General features: G+C 38.2%; 2 protein-coding genes across 2 annotated transcripts; both read right to left on the bottom strand.

Moving 5' to 3' along the window:
- Nucleotides 1-1,571: 1,571 nt before the first annotated feature.
- LOC137015265 (piggyBac transposable element-derived protein 4-like) lies at nucleotides 1,572-4,984 on the bottom strand. The gene is made up of 3 exons (XM_067380113.1): nucleotides 4,106-4,984; nucleotides 3,559-3,642; nucleotides 1,572-3,374 (listed from the first exon to the last, which is right to left on the bottom strand). Exons 1-3 carry the CDS (start codon nucleotides 4,255-4,257, stop codon nucleotides 1,799-1,801), a joined length of 1,812 nt encoding a protein of 603 aa, XP_067236214.1. The 5' UTR covers nucleotides 4,258-4,984; the 3' UTR covers nucleotides 1,572-1,798.
- A 324-nt stretch (nucleotides 4,985-5,308) lies between these two features.
- LOC137015249 (histone H4) lies at nucleotides 5,309-6,226 on the bottom strand. Its single transcript, XM_067380081.1, has one exon. It carries the CDS (start codon nucleotides 6,197-6,199, stop codon nucleotides 5,888-5,890), a length of 312 nt encoding a protein of 103 aa, XP_067236182.1. The 5' UTR covers nucleotides 6,200-6,226; the 3' UTR covers nucleotides 5,309-5,887.
- Nucleotides 6,227-17,392: the final 11,166 nt, after the last annotated feature.

Consider the following 17,392-nt stretch of genomic DNA (forward strand, 5'->3'; position numbering starts at 1 on the left):
TGCACAATATGCACAATAAGAAATTTTGTAATAATATTTAATAAAAGGTTGAAGATGTCAATTTTCCTTTTCCAGATATCAGTTTTGGCCACTGCTGCAATTTTTGGCTAGGCTGCCATACCAAGAAATTCTGAACACAAAAACAAAGGAGTACCAACGTCTCAGTGCAGATTCGCACAAGTGCCCATCGAGGGCGAATATTGGCCACAAAGGCTCCTCTAAAGACAGCCCTACTGTGAGCTATAAGGTTGTTAATCGATAGTATTTGCTTTAGCCCATCAACTCACATCATTTCATCTTAGTTTTATAATTATAATGTTTAACAGCAGAATTAATAACACTATGATTCCCCATTTAGCTTGGCTTGGTTCATGGCTTATAAAGTTTTAACAAATTAAAACAAATAAAAAATACCCTATGTGACTAATGTATGGAAAAATACTTAAACCAATGCCACTGAAAAAGTGGGAGGGGATTGTTTCAGTGTATAGTGAGAGTTTGTGGCGTGGCTCTGTAACAGGTGGAGCAAGCGGGTGTTTAGTTGGTGTGGGACCATGGCTGATGCATTACATTGGAAAAGAAAGCTTTGGTTTGTAACCTCTGTCAGAGGGTTTGCAGTCTTGCCCAGGTGAAAATAAAAGATGGGAGGCGAAAAGGAAAACCCGAGTCACAGAACGGGAATTCCCTCAAGTCTAAAAGTAAAGTTGTCTTATATTATTGAACATGTATATTTTTTGTATGTTTATTTCTTTCACTTCCTTATTTTATTCCATTTACCAGTTTATTTTTATTTATTTATTTTTTCATTGTGGCAAGTGTGTTGCCCTTTGACTGCATTGTAAATAGTGTAAATATGAATGTTTTCCTTCACCTCATAGGCTGCAGGGATTGGGTGCTGTTTGCTTTGATTGTAAATATTAGTATACTGTTTTCCTTCTGTTTGTTGCAGTCAGGAAGACATGGAAGTCCATTTAAATGCTTGATTTTTTTTTTTTTTTTAAGTAGTATAGTTTAGTGTAGTGTAGTGATGCTCTCCCCATGTCTGCATGAGTTTCCTCCAAGTGCTCCAGTTCACCCCACAATCCAAAGACATGCAGCATTGGTTAATTTTTACATTGGAGACACTAAATTGTCTTTAGGTGTGAATGTGTGCGTGTCTGTGTGTTTGCCCTGTGATGGACTGACCATCAGTCCAGGGTGTTTGTCTCCTGCTGCGTTTCTAGAGTAATTTATGGTATAGGCCCTTCTCTGTCAGCCTATTAAAAACTTCCAGCAATCAGCCTCTATTACATTAACTCCTAATGGATGCAAAGCTACCAAATTTACGATGATCCAAAAGGAAAGTCTCTGGTTACAAAGCAGACCAATCAGTACTGTGCTAAACAAAAACAAGAAACAAATAGTTGTTCCACTCAAGAAACCTTAATGAAGCTTTTCCGGTACTGATATAATTTCTCATAACAATTCATGGAGGTCTAAAATCTCCGTTCACATATTTACAACCACATAGATTATGAGGTAGGATCACATCTCACTAGAATGTATTCAGCCTAGATTGTACAGCTGATCTTCTTGTTATAGAAAAACAGAATGCAAGATAGTGTCGGTCATTCAACACCCACAGAGATATTTATCCATTCCCTAATGAGTTTATTAATATGAACATTAAATGAGAATGAGAAATGAGAATGTGAGGAGACTTTCGTAGTTTATTTACAATCATAGTGCACAATATACTCAAAGTAAAAAAAGAAAAAAAAAAGAGGGGTGTGTGAATAAAGGCACATTTTGAACATGCTCACACATCTTTGTGCCATTCCTGGAAACAATTCCTGTTCAACTGAAGACACAAGTGAACGTCACATGCCTGACATTTCCAAGGTGTCTGTTGCTTCTTGCCAAACACTGCTTTGCAATGCGCACATATGCGGCGACCAGTAGTGGCAATTTTTCTGACATTCGAAGTCAGCTCAGCTCCTGGAACCGGCACGTGATCAATACTGGTCTGTTTCAGTGTTTCTTTCTGAGACACACCACAGAGCTCCGCAGTAAGCTGCTCCATAAATTCCTTGCGCGTCATGTTGCCGTGTAGCTCTGTGTGTAATATGAAAGCGTTGGTGGCAGCAATGTCCAAGAAGTGTAGAAAGACTTTTCTGTACCATTTCATGGTTTTGTGCTGTGCAGTGAAATACTCCAACAGCTGATCGGACAGGTCAGCACCCACCATGTGGTGGTTGTACGCAATCACAGGTGAGGGACACGGAAAAGTCTTTGTCCTCCATGTATCTCGTGCTTTCACTTTTCTTTGCACACGGTCTCCTGTATAGGCAGCATGGATGGTGGAGCAAACAGACACCTCTTTTTTGTCCATCCACTTCACACACACAAGAGGCCCATCCCGAATCCACCTGATTGATCCCCTGGTGGACTTTTTGGTCAGCGAATTAGATGCGCTCTGTGGGAAGCCCCTCCTGTAGTCTCTGTAAGTCCCACAAGCACCAAACTTCAGAGCAAGCAGGTCTGTTAAGAGCTTCGGACTTGTAAAGAAATCGTCCATGTAAACATGGTACCCAGAGCCCAAAGCTTTCTTGTCCAGAAGAGACATCACAGCATCATATGAAATCCCATGGCCTGTAGGAAAGCTGTTCTTGCCCGTGTACACAGAGAAGTCCACAGTATATTCATTTGATGTGTCAGAAAGGACATAAAACTTGAAGCCCAGCTTTGGTGGCTTTGGTTTCGTGAATCGTGTCATTCCAAAATTTGCTTTGCATGCCACCAGTCTTTCCTTGACAGCTAAATTTCTTTTAGGATGATAGAAGGCTTTGCACGCAAGACGGATGGTGTCCATGAGAGGTTTGATCCTGAAAAGTCGGTCATGTTCAGCTGTGCCCCTCTTTTTGTCATTTTCCTTGTCTGCATCTGGGTGACTCATGTGCAAATTCCATGAAATGGTGCGGTATCGGTCCCTTGACATAACTGTGGCAGGAAGAGGCAAAGAGAAAAGACTGTCCTGCCGCCAGTAGTCGGCGATGGAGCTCATCTTCACCGCGGCCATGTAGAAAACGAGCCCAATGTAGCGGTACATCTCGCCAACGCTGACATCTGTCCAACTGTATTTGCGACCCTTTGCAAGTGCCCTGGCAGCCTGAGCGTTAGTGTTGAGGCACAGATTTGACACGGCGCTCTCTGAGAAAAACAGTTTGAAAAGAGTCATAGGGGAGCGAGAGTCAGCGAGACTCAACTGCGGCCCAGGTGTTCGCGCAGGCAGAAATCCCAGAGTCTCTGGATTAATGTCAACATCAGTTTCTTCTTTCCATGACAAATTCCTGGCTCTCTTTGCAACAGGTATCTGGTCACAGTCATTCTCACATCTGAGGAGGGAGAAAACACAAGTGAGCATGCTGACAACAGGATCACAACAACATTACCAATTAGTAATATTGACACATATTGCCCACTCATTACAAATGCACATATACGTTGTGTGTATTATTTCACAGTAAGTAATCAAAATTAAACTGTCAGTTGTAAAATGAAATGTGATTGCACACTTACTCGTTAAGATTCTCAACCGTGTTGAAAACTGAACGACGCTTGCGTGCCACTTCTCTAGGAGGTGCACGTGAAGGAATCACATTCCTAAGAAAAGAAAAGAAAAAAATACAAAGTACAAGCACATTAGTCAACAGTTATCAGCTTAGGTTGTCCAAGCCAAGGTGGCATTCCAGTGCATGCATACGTGATTGGCAATTAATGGATATGGTCACGCACATTATATGTGTTGATGGGGCATCAACAACCTTATGTCATGCACGTTCAAAACATTTACACCCAAGCAGATAATGGAGAACACAGTTAAGCTCCGTTGATGAGGCTGTACTTAACAGCAAATGCCGGTGCCGAACAAACCCAAACTAGAATATTAGTGTAGTCTAAACGTTTTTCTTCTCCACATTATAAAGCATAACATGTATGTGCTCGTTTTGTAAGACATCTAGATGTAATGAAAAGTCCACAGGTTAACATTGGTAGATTTCCCTCTGGCTATATCTGAAACAGCTATATGCGACTGTAATAACTAAAATAAGAATAAATGGCTTACTCATCAGAAAATGTGTCCTGAGCTGGATCAAAGCCCTCTTCAAACTGCAGGCCTTCATCATCAACGTCTTCGTCGTCTTCTGATGAAAAACTGAACTCTTCCTCGCTGTCTGCGATCATCTGGAGAGCTCGCTCGCGTGCGTGACGTGCCATCGTGATGAAAGGTCAATAAAGCCAAAAAAACGTTGCAGCCAATTTTATCTTATTGATAGGGGGCGTTTACCAAATTATTTCAGGTCGTTATCATATGAATGATGCGTTCTGCGAGAGGGTGTGGCCAGACCGGCGCTAAAAAAAAACAAAAACAAAAAAACAAACAAACAAAACAAAAAAAAAAAAAAACACGAGAACAGGAAAAACCCCTTGAATTTTGTATTTTTGTGTAACTCTCGCTCTTTATTTTATTTTGTTGGATTTCATACAAAATCTTCTCTCTCGTCGGCTGTCTTGGTGAGCGCGCCTTCTTTGAAGACAGATTTCCCTGAATCTGGAATATTCTTCCCCCGCATAAACATCATAGCTCCATGGGCACAGATGCACTGGATATTTATTTGAAGCTCATGGTAATTTCGCATGGCTGCATTTTCTTCCTCTGATTGGCTGTATTCACGCAACGAATGGTTGGAAGGCATTTCATTGGGTAGAAAGGGCGGGCTGCATTGACACGTCTGCCTTTGTCTCCTCCTATAGCACCACCCCTGAATCTCCTCCCACACAAGGTTCTGAAATTTCCCGCTCACAGGAACGATTATTTATTCGGCAAAAAGTAACAACTATGAATGTCAACTCTTTGAAATAATGCAATCTCCGAATGCGTGCTTATGTATAACAAAACAAGAAAGCCCTTGCAAGCGCGCACTACAAAATATTGGTCCGTCAAGAGTGATGAACTTGATATTTATCGAAAGCTCGTGCTAATTTCAGAGGGCTGGATTGGTCAGAAACGGGCTGCTAGAGAAACACATCTGCCAATTGAAAGCTTCTTAATGTGAATCCTTCCCATCGCCAGACCCGCCAGTGACGTCACTCCCCCCACAAGTCTCTTTGTCTGACTTTCCCGCTCATGAGGTGTCCAGGCAGATCACAACAAAACACTTTAAATTGACAGTTGTAATTCCGCAATGTCCTTAACATTGTCTATTGTGTATATTAAATTTACTCTTTGAGAGAATGTGTACATATCTGAAGATCCAGAGTCCCGGATTTGGGCAAGAACGCCTTTATGTCTCGAGCTACTTTAACCTTATAGTGTAAAATGAAGCTCGTTGCAAGGAGCTCGAAGCAGAATACCTACACAATGTCCATACTCAAACTTCCAAACCTCTCTGTAGATTTTTCAGAGCATATTTAACAGAAATCGCTCATGCATTATTTCCAGCATTATATTTGGCATATAGCACAGTCATCTGTAAATACAGATATTTTTATTTCATTTTCTTCCCAATTGGTTTTCTCGAAGTGAAAACATGTGCATACTCGCACGATGATACACGTACAACATTTTGAAACCTGTATGAATTCATTCAGTCGTGTTTGACAATCACCAACCTTTCATCATGAAAACACGGTTTGTTTCGAATATTTTTATTTGATAAAAACCACAATAGGAACAGCACTACTTATCAAGACCTGAAAACTCAAATCCCATAACTTACTTGTTCAGACTGCGTAGTCGAAGTACGGCTACTAAATATTAGCCATCATCATTTAAAACGCTCTTTTTTTTGAAAATGTGGGTGGCTCTTAAAAGAGCCGTTAGGTCCATTCAGTACAACGAAGAAATTTAACCTCCGAAGCCGTACAGAGTGCGTCCCTGTCGCTTCAGCGCGTACACAACATCCATGGCGGTCACGGTCTTTCTCTTGGCGTGCTCGGTGTAGGTGACGGCATCGCGGATGACGTTCTCCAGAAACACCTTCAACACTCCGCGGGTCTCCTCGTAGATCAGACCGGAGATGCGCTTGACACCGCCACGGCGAGCGAGACGACGGATGGCGGGTTTGGTGATTCCCTGGATGTTATCGCGCAGAACTTTGCGGTGACGCTTGGCGCCTCCTTTTCCAAGTCCTTTACCGCCTTTACCTCTTCCAGACATGATTGCTACTAACAAGTTTTTTTTTTTTTCGGAGCTGAACGTTTTAATGCCAGCAGGGCGAACAAGAAGACCTTTTACAGTCGCCTACAGGACCTTGTTGAAACACATGAAGGCGGAGCTATATGTAGGCAACGTCGTATGACGCGCGTCGCCAGCAGACTGAAGGTTGCTTTCAAAGAAGCAATGGGCGTTTATCTAATATATTACATCTCGAAAGAGTGAGTGGATGAACAAGAAAATAAATGCAAATAATGTTGACATAAGAAAAAATGCATTTTACACAATGGCTGCTGCAAGGTATCAAATCACATATTGTCAGCCATGGTATATACTCACTAAATGAAGTAGTTTTATTATTATTATTATTATTATTAATTAAATTCCCTAATAATAATGTAGGTCATACCAGTGAGTTCAGCTTAAAGCTTCTAATTATGATTTTCTGATTAAAATTTCTGATAACTGAAAAGAGACGGTGGACATCTTTCCGTTGGCCTTTCTTCATAGATCTTCAAGAAAAAAAGAAAAGGGAAGTCAAGTGATGTCATCTGTGTGATTATGTGTGTGTAAGTTATGTATACATTATTGTATTTTAAATGGTAGAAAAACCTGTTTATTGACCTCAAAGCATTTTCCCTCTGTACATGACTGTGCGGACGATCACTTCTGTGGTGCTTGGAATTCCTAATTAAAAAAAACAAATATTGACACACTGATGGCTCAAAAAGGTGTGATTGTGCAAATAACACTGTTTTTTATATATATATATATATATATATATATATATATATATATATATATATATATAAACTTACTATGCAAATATTTTTCATTTCAAGAAGTTGAACTGCAGAATGGAAGCTTATTTCAAAGGCTTTAAGTGTCACACTTTTGTACTGTAGGTGTAGTGCTTTACAGTGATTGGCTCTAAACTATTTGTGACAGTCACAAATCCTCTTTGCAGGTGCTTCAACTCATATTTTAGATGAGCTCAGACAAACCTGTATGTTACACCCCATGTACACCTGTAATTTAATGTGAAACCCATGTAAAATCATTGAGCAATATACCACAGAAAACAGTACCATGTTCTTCCCAAAATGAAAACAATTAACTAATTCAAATTGAGCTTTTATTTCATTTCTATGCATTGAAAATTGAGTGTTTAAAACGTACAAAAGCAAATATTAAAATTACACATGAAGAAAAAAAAAACCTCAGATGTATAGGGTGTGTATTTGTGTTCAAGTGCATGTGTTGTCTCAGTCCTCTGTCTTCTTCAGCAGGCTTCCTGTTTTGGAAAAACAAAATCAAAGATTAGGGCAATAGAAACACAAGTCTATTCTTTTTATTTATTTTCTTTCAGGATTTTAGGATTGGATGTGTTATTTTCACGTGATGACTGGTCTATGTATATTGGCAGTACTCAAAAATATAAACAAGCAGATACTGTGCAGATCCGCAGCATGCCCTCTACAAGCCATCCAAAACTGAGTTCTAAGGATTACACAATCATTGGTATCTTTGTTGGTCAGTTGGGGTTTTAATGGTATGCCCGCCAAGGTTCCTTGGCATGTAACAACGTAAAACCTTATACAAGGACAAGTTCACTTTGGATAAAAACCTTAAAATTGATTTAGTGTCATCAGTATCTTAGCATTACAGCTATACTGATGCATATAAACAAATAATCATGTTAGGGGGTGGCAAAATTTGGTAGTTACTGTGGATTACTTATAAGCACACAAGGCAACTTACACTCATTGGTGGGCACATACTGCAGGCTGTTGTCGACAGATGTAGGCGCTGACAAATGCTCAGGGGCTCCAGTGCATCATCAAGCCCCCCAAAAAAATCCTGAAAAAAATATAAAAGGCTCTAACTTCACAATTCAGTACTACATAGTTCAAAGTCTTTGTAATGTGTTTCAGCAATACATTTGTAACATTTTTAATGTGTTTGGAAACAATTCTCAGAATTAAATTTACAGGGACTTTAAGGCTTTTTAAGACCTGAATTTTAAAATTGTAATTTCACAATATTATTTTTTTATTGTATTTTAATTTAAATAAATGCAGCAGTGGTGGGCATAAAAGCTTTCTTTCAAATACATTACAAATCTGACCCTAAACTTTTGAATGGTAGTGTATGTTTGAGGTATCACTTACCAGTCACATGGTTCAAAATGTCTAAAGATGTCCAACTGCACTGCCATCAGCATGGAAAAATCTGGGAACATAAACAATTTGTCACAGAGCCAACAATATTTAGTAAACAATGGCATGCTCATTATAAATAAACTATAGCAGAGGTGAAATGCAGAAAAGAAAAAATAATATACAGAATATACACACAAAGAAATCTTAAGATAACAGAATTTAAACTTTTAGGTTTAATATTACTTATTCAGTAATGCTCATACTATGTTTGGACGTAAAAGCTATTTTACCATGAAAGATCAAACAAGTTTGAGATAGTTTCGTGTTTGGAAATGTTTACCATGAAAGATCAAAACGTGTTTGAAATAATTTCAGCCCATTTACACTCTCCATGTATGTGACGTCACCGATTAACGGTAACGTTACAGTGCATACTTTTAGGTTAAATTAATTAGCTTACCAGCAAAACCTTTACAAATCGATCAAAATCTCTCATATACACATAAGATATATGATTAAAAGCCCAAACTTACATAAACGAGTTCATGTCTATACTTAGTCTATAGGTAACCTAACGGCTGAGATGCTAACGGACTTTTTCGAAGACACTAAACCATTTTCTATAAAGTAAATATTCAACGAAAACCAGTCATTTACATTAAAGAAAGTGTCAGGAATATTTGTATGTACTATTTGTGTAATTTTAGGGACTAAACTTACCTGAAAGTAGTTAAAACAACAGTGAGAGACGGTGTTCGCTGCTTGTCAGTTGAGAGGTGCCGAGCCGTTTCCATGGTAACTTTCTCCGCTCCAGTTCAAATGCGACTCGAATGACCACGCGCACGCACGCATTAAAACACGTAAAAGTCACGCAGCATTTACATTGTAGATTTGAAGCATTGTATTACATACAGATTATGGAGTGAATTAATTGATAATTTTGGGTGCCGTCCCTAAAAAACATTGTTAGCTGGGACAGTCACTGATTGTATGAATTTATGAATAAAATAATTACCAAATTCAGTTAATTTTAATAGATTAAACAAAAAAGAGAATGTGGCAAAACGTTATACAGCTTTAAAAACTATATATTGACTTTGGTGATTTCTTCATTCTTTTTTGTTTGTATATTTTGATTGTTTAATCCATTAAAATTAATTTTAATCCATTACTGAATTTGGTAATTATTTAATTATATAAAATTAAAATACTAATACAATAAAATAACAAACATTAACAGGGAGAGGCCATATATTTTTAAAAAAACAATAAATAAGTTTTGTTTAATCCATTACAATTTACTGAATTTGGTAATTATTTAATTATATAAAATTAAAATACTAATGGAATAAAATAACAAACATTAATAGGCCAAAGCATAATATATATGTTTTAAAACAATAAATAAGTTGTAATTATGTATTATGTTATATTAAAATATATTGCATTTAAGTAATTTCATGACAAATGCAGATCAGTTTGCTATATAGTTAAAAGATGACCCACTTTGAAAAGTTCTTAGACCCCATGTCCCAGGCCCTGATCTATCCACTCTCAATACACAACCTAACCTTCGCTCCAGGTTTGTAATGGCAATATCGTACGCAAAATGAGGCCAGCACTTATGGCCCATAGTGGGCCGAATGTGCCTAATGTGCCATTTGTCAACCACAATCGGGCCAGATCCACACAACCAAAGCCTGGCCAAATTTGGCAACCATTACTGGGCCAGAGCTGGCTCACTTCTGGCATGCCGGTGCCAGTACACAGCCGAGTGAGCCGACACTCAGCCGCAATTGGCCCGATTCCGCTGGCTACCTGGGATATAGCTGTTTCAGATATAGCCAGAGGGAAATCTACCAATGTTAACCTGTGGACTTTTCATTACATCTAGATGTCTTACAAAACGAGCACATACATGTTATGCTTTATAATGTGGAGAAGAAAAACGTTTAGACTACACTATTATTCTAGTTTGGGTTTGTTCGGCACCGGCATTTGCTGTTAAATACAGCCTCATCAACGGAGCTTAACTGTGTTCTCCATTATCTGCTTGGGTGTAAATGTTTTGAACGTGCATGACATAAGGTTGTTGATGCCCCATCAACACATATAATGCGCGTGACCATATCCATTAATTGCCAATCACGTATGCATGCACTGGAATGCCACCTTGGCTTGGACAACCTAAGCTGATAACTGTTGACTAATGTGCTTGTACTTTGTATTTTTTTCTTTTCTTTTCTTAGGAATGTGATTCCTTCACGTGCACCTCGTAGAGAAGTGGCACGCAAGCGTCATTCAGTTTTCAACACGGTTGAGAATCTTAACGAGTAAGTGTGCAATCACATTTCATTTTACAACTGACAGTTTAATTTTGATTACTTACTGTGAAATAATACACACAACGTATATGTGCATTTGTAATGAGTGGGCAATATGTGTCAATATTACTAATTGGTAATGTTGTTGTGATCCTGTTGTCAGCATGCTCACTTGTGTTTTCTCCCTCCTCAGATGTGAGAATGACTGTGACCAGATACCTGTTGCAAAGAGAGCCAGGAATTTGTCATGGAAAGAAGAAACTGATGTTGACATTAATCCAGAGACTCTGGGATTTCTGCCTGCGCGAACACCTGGGCCGCAGTTGAGTCTCGCTGACTCTCGCTCCCCTATGACTCTTTTCAAACTGTTTTACTCAGAGAGCGCAGTGTCAAATCTGTGCCTCAACACTAACGCTCAGGCTGCCAGGGCACTTGCAAAGGGTCGCAAATACAGTTGGACAGATGTCAGCGTTGGCGAGATGTACCGCTACATTGGGCTCGTTTTCTACATGGCCGCGGTGAAGATGAGCTCCATCGCCGACTACTGGCGGCAGGACAGTCTTTTCTCTTTGCCTCTTCCTGCCACAGTTATGTCAAGGGACAGATACCGCACCATTTCATGGAATTTGCACATGAGTCACCCAGATGCAGACAAGGAAAATGACAAAAAGAGGGGCACAGCTGAACATGACCGACTTTTCAGGATCAAACCTCTCATGGACACCATCCGTCTTGCGTGCAAAGCCTTCTATCATCCTAGAAAAAATTTAGCTGTCAAGGAAAGACTGGTGGCATGCAAAGCAAATTTTGGAATGACACGATTCACGAAACCAAAGCCACCAAAGCTGGGCTTCAAGTTTTATGTCCTTTCTGACACATCAAATGAATATACTGTGGACTTCTCTGTGTACACGGGCAAGAACAGCTTTCCTACAGGCCATGGGATTTCATATGATGCTGTGATGTCTCTTCTGGACAAGAAAGCTTTGGGCTCTGGGTACCATGTTTACATGGACGATTTCTTTACAAGTCCGAAGCTCTTAACAGACCTGCTTGCTCTGAAGTTTGGTGCTTGTGGGACTTACAGAGACTACAGGAGGGGCTTCCCACAGAGCGCATCTAATTCGCTGACCAAAAAGTCCACCAGGGGATCAATCAGGTGGATTCGGGATGGGCCTCTTGTGTGTGTGAAGTGGATGGACAAAAAAGAGGTGTCTGTTTGCTCCACCATCCATGCTGCCTATACAGGAGACCGTGTGCAAAGAAAAGTGAAAGCACGAGATACATGGAGGACAAAGACTTTTCCGTGTCCCTCACCTGTGATTGCGTACAACCACCACATGGTGGGTGCTGACCTGTCCGATCAGCTGTTGGAGTATTTCACTGCACAGCACAAAACCATGAAATGGTACAGAAAAGTCTTTCTACACTTCTTGGACATTGCTGCCACCAACGCTTTCATATTGCACAAGGAGCTACACGGCAACATGACGCGCAAGGAATTTATGGAGCAGCTTACTGCGGAGCTCTGTGGTGTGTCTCAGAAAGAAACACTGAAACAGACCAGTATTGATCACGTGCCGGTTCCAGGAGCTGAGCTGACTTCGAATGTCAGAAAAATTGCCACTACTGGTCGCCGCATATGTGCGCATTGCAAAGCAGTGTTTGGCAAGAAGCAACAGACACCTTGGAAATGTCAGGCATGTGACGTTCACTTGTGTCTTCAGTTGAACAGGAATTGTTTCCAGGAATGGCACAAAGATGTGTGAGCATGTTCAAAATGTGCCTTTATTCACACACCCCTCTTTTTTTATTTATTTATTTATTTATTTTTATTTTGAGTATATTGTGCACTATGATTGTAAATAAACTACGAAAGTCTCCTCACATTCTCATTTTTCATTCTCATTTAATGTTCATATTAATAAACTCATTAGGGAAAGGATAAATATCTCTGTGGGTGTTGAATGACCGACACTATCTTGCATTCTGTTTTTCTATAACAAGAAGATCAGCTGTACAATCTAGGCTGAATACATTGTAGTGAGATGTGATCCTACCTCATAATCTATGTGGTTGTAAATATGTGATGGGAGATTTTAGACCTCCATGAATTGTTATGAGAAATTATATCAGTACCGGAAAAGCTTCATTAAGGTTTCTTGAGTGGAACAACTATTTGTTTCTTGTTTTTGTTCAGCACAGTACTGATTGGTCTGCTTTGTAACCAGAGACTTTCCTTTTGGATCATCGTAAATTTGGTAGCTTTGCATCCATTAGGAGTTAATGTAATAGAGGCTGATTGCTGGAAGTTTTTAATAGGCTGACAGAGTTGGACAGAGAAGGGCTTATACCATAAATTACTCTAGAAACGCAGCAGGAGACAAACACCCTGGACTGATGGTCAGTCCATCACAGGGCAAACGCACAGACACACACACATTCACACCTAAAGACAATTTAGTGTCTCCAATGTAAAAATTAACCAATGCTGCATGTCTTTGGATTGTGGGGTGAACTGGAGCACTTGGAGGAAACTCATGCAGACATGGGGAGAGCATCACACTACACTAAACTATACTACTTAAAAAAAAAAAAAAAAAAATCAAGCATTTAAATGGACTTCCATGTCTTCCTGACTGCAACAAACAGAAGGAAAACAGTATACTAATATTTACAATCAAAGCAAACAGCACCCAATCCCTGCAGCCTATGAGGTGAAGGAAAACAGTCATATTTACACTATTTACAATGCAGTCAAAGGGCAACACACTTGCCACAATGAAAAAATAAATAAATAAAAATAAACTGGTAAATGGAATAAAATAAGGAAGTGAAAGAAATAAACATACAAAAAATATACATGTTCAATAATATAAGACAACTTTACTTTTAGACTTGAGGGAATTCCCGTTCTGTGACTCGGGTTTTCCTTTTCGCCTCCCATCTTTTATTTTCACCTGGGCAAGACTGCAAACCCTCTGACAGAGGTTACAAACCAAAGCTTTCTTTTCCAATGTAATGCATCAGCCATGGTCCCACACCAACTAAACACCCGCTTGCTCCACCTGTTACAGAGCCACGCCACAAACTCTCACTATACACTGAAACAATCCCCTCCCACTTTTTCAGTGGCATTGGTTTAAGTATTTTTCCATACATTAGTCACATAGGGTATTTTTTATTTGTTTTAATTTGTTAAAACTTTATAAGCCATGAACCAAGCCAAGCTAAATGGGGAATCATAGTGTTATTAATTCTGCTGTTAAACATTATAATTATAAAACTAAGATGAAATGATGTGAGTTGATGGGCTAAAGCAAATACTATCGATTAACAACCTTATAGCTCACAGTAGGGCTGTCTTTAGAGGAGCCTTTGTGGCCAATATTCGCCCTCGATGGGCACTTGTGCGAATCTGCACTGAGACGTTGGTACTCCTTTGTTTTTGTGTTCAGAATTTCTTGGTATGGCAGCCTAGCCAAAAATTGCAGCAGTGGCCAAAACTGATATCTGGAAAAGGAAAATTGACATCTTCAACCTTTTATTAAATATTATTACAAAATTTCTTAAAGGGTTTGTAAGCATATTGTGCAGTGATGGGAAGTCAGATTCCAGGATTCACTTTTAAAAATATAAATAAATAAATAAAAGACGAATAGCATGAAAAGGCAAACAATATTGGGATTTTTCTTTAATCACTAACAATTTTTTTAGGTTTTAGTATTTTTTATTTTTATTTATTTTTTTGTTAATATCAAACTTTGTATAAAGAGGATTCTGAAAGATATAACAGAACGATTTGATACACCATTTTGCTTTATGAAATATGTGTGTAAAATGGCCACAAACGGGTTTTCCCATTATATACAATGTATCCATACTTTCTATTTAATTTGCATATTAATGTGTTTTTGGGTCAACATGTAATGAACAAAGAAATTGCCATTATGTTCTGATTATTTCTTTCTTTCATGTCTGTATGAGTTCTCGTTAGTTGTTCATGATTAGTTATTTTTTGTCCAACTGTTCCTGTTTATTTCCCTCATTTACTATGTGTAAATATATATATATATATATATATATATATATATATATATATATATATATATATATATATATATATATATATTATTTTATTTTTTCCCCAGATTTGACTATCTGGAAAAGGTCTGCATCCCTGAGGGTAGCAGCAATGGAGATGAGGATCGAGGAACCTCCAGCAAAGACAGAACAACTTTTTTTGGGCTATCACAAGCGAATGCATATATCAACTCAATGCATATATCAAGGCAGCATCTAAGTAGGATGAAACTGACTGCTTGAAATTCTGGACTAGGCATTTGAAGGAAGCTGTACTATTTGTGCAGAAAGGTCTTGGCAGCACCTGCAACCAGTGCACCATTTGAGAGGGTGTTCAGCCATGGAGGCCTAATCATGCGGCCAAATCGCCATAGACTCACAGAAAACACCCTGTCAAATTTGATAGTTGCAATGCTATTTTCAAGTATTCCCTATTCAGGAGGACTTTACTCATTGTCTAAACCCTCTGAGCTTTTGTTTGCTTGTGCAAAATTTTACATTATGGTTCTATTTAGTGTAAATTAAGTTTTCATCTTCAAATAAAGTTTGAACGAATATGAATGTGCTTTTACATGTATTTTTGCATCTTACTTGATATATAGACCGATAAAGGCAGACAAGTTCAGCTAGAATCTTTGACTCAACTCAACTTTATTTCTAGAGCACTTTCAAAAACCACAATGGGTACCAAAGTGCTGTACATGAGAATAGCAAAAATAAACAAATACAACCAAAAAGACATACAGTTTACAACACAAAAGCAAAGGAAAATAAATATGTTTTAACCCCCTCTGAAATGACCCTAGAGTAGATGTTTTTAAGGACAGTGGGAGCTCATTCCATAGTCTAGGGGCTGCCACGGAAAAAGCTCTATCACCTCTATACATTCCAATCATGATCGAGGAACCGTCAGACACAGCTGATCATTGGAGCGAAGAGATCTCAAAGGTTGATGTAAACTATTTAAATCAGAAATACTCTGGTGCCAAGCCATGGAGAGATTTAAAAACATACAATAGCACTTTATACTGTATTCTGTATTGAATCGGTAACCAATGTAATGAAATCAATACAGGAGTAATATGGTCTATTTTTTTTTTACCATGCAGTTAAAAGCCTAGCAGCTGAGTTGTGAACCAGCTGCAGGCGAGAGAGTGAGGACTGACTCACACCCAGATACATTTAATCCAAACGAGAAGACACAAAGGCATGAACAACCTTCTCCAAATAATTAAGAGAGGATATACTTCAACTTGGCTACAGATCTAAGATAAAATAAACTATTTTTAACAACAATTTATTTGACAATTCAATTTAAGCTCAGAGTCTAAAATAAAGCCAGTATCCCTGGTTTTCCAAAGATTATGTTTTGCCTATAAAACAACTTTGTAAATAAGATTTTTGAATATGATACTTTTTTTCAATAAAGCATGAAATGATTTCAGACCTAACTCAGACTTGTGAAAAAAAGACTCCAGACTTGGCTCAGATTCCAGCAATAAAGACTTCAGGCTTGACTCGGACCCTAGCTGAAAGACGTGTGCACATAGTTGTAGCTGCTTTTTTTTTACTATGACATTGACATTGCCTGATTCGTTTAGAATTATAAAAGAAAAAAAAGAAAAAAGACAAAGAGATGTAACAAAGTGAGGACACAACTTTAATAGGCATTTCTTTATGGAAAATATAATTTAGATTTACTTTTTGTATTGTTTGATATCTTGCAGTCACTCCAGGTCTTCATTCATCATATCTGGTCATTGGGTCGTTAACTCTAAAATCCCCTACAAAGCAACAACAACAGCAAATCTGAATGAAAGTTTACGAATCTGGGCACACATTTCTGCTGCATATTGTCTGCGTGGACACACTCCTGGCTTTTCTGTTATACAGACACATGACAGAGAAACCATATCACTGAATGCTGAATGTCTTTTTCATTGGGTTTTTTGGTTCTTTTGCTGTTTTAGGCTGTAAGGACATTTGCAGTAACTGAAATAGTTTGGTGAAGTGATATGGAAGTGTAATGCGGTCAAGACCTGCATGGATCTACTTTAGCCGTGTATTTCACTGAAAATAATCGCACAACTTAGAACATTTGTCAGCCAATCATATTCAAGCATTCAACAGCCCTGCAGTATAATATAATATAATATAATATAATATAATATAATATAATATAATATAATATAATATAATATAATATAATATAATATAATATAATATAATATAATATAATATAATTAATATAATATAATATAATATAATATAATTAATATAATATAATTAATATAATATAATATAATATAATATAATATAATATAATATAATATAATATAATATAATATAATATAACTGGAGCCAAACCAAAGTTAGTATGATTCTAAGGGCCCACACACTTTTGAGCCCCCAGAGATCGGTTTTATTAGTAGTAACATTCAGTGCTTGAAGTGAGCCAGTACGCAGTACCGGCACTTCTCGCACACCAGCACTTCTGACATGTTGCTGGTACTCTGAGCGCCCACACACCGAAACGTAGAATCATCAGACTATTAATTTATTGTATACATTGCGTGTTCTGAGCTTTTATAAGCTGTACGAACTGAACGGATCAATTGTCTGCGCAA

Source organism: Chanodichthys erythropterus, chromosome 24, assembly GCF_024489055.1.
Source record: "Chanodichthys erythropterus isolate Z2021 chromosome 24, ASM2448905v1, whole genome shotgun sequence".
Classification (NCBI taxonomy): Eukaryota; Metazoa; Chordata; class Actinopteri; order Cypriniformes; family Xenocyprididae; genus Chanodichthys; species Chanodichthys erythropterus.

Bases quoted from the DNA above. Each gene is read 5' to 3' on its own strand.
- LOC137015265 (XM_067380113.1), bottom strand. From the start codon at position 4,257: ATGGCACGTCACGCACGCGAGCGAGCTCTCCAGATGATCGCAGACAGC. The intron at 3,643-4,105 runs GTAAGCCATTTA...TTCTTTTCTTAG, and splicing joins CAGGACACATTTTCTGATGA to GAATGTGATTCCTTCACGTG. The intron at 3,375-3,558 runs GTAAGTGTGCAA...CTCCCTCCTCAG, and splicing joins ACGGTTGAGAATCTTAACGA to ATGTGAGAATGACTGTGACC.
- LOC137015249 (XM_067380081.1), bottom strand. From the start codon at position 6,199: ATGTCTGGAAGAGGTAAAGGCGGTAAAGGACTTGGAAAAGGAGGCGCC.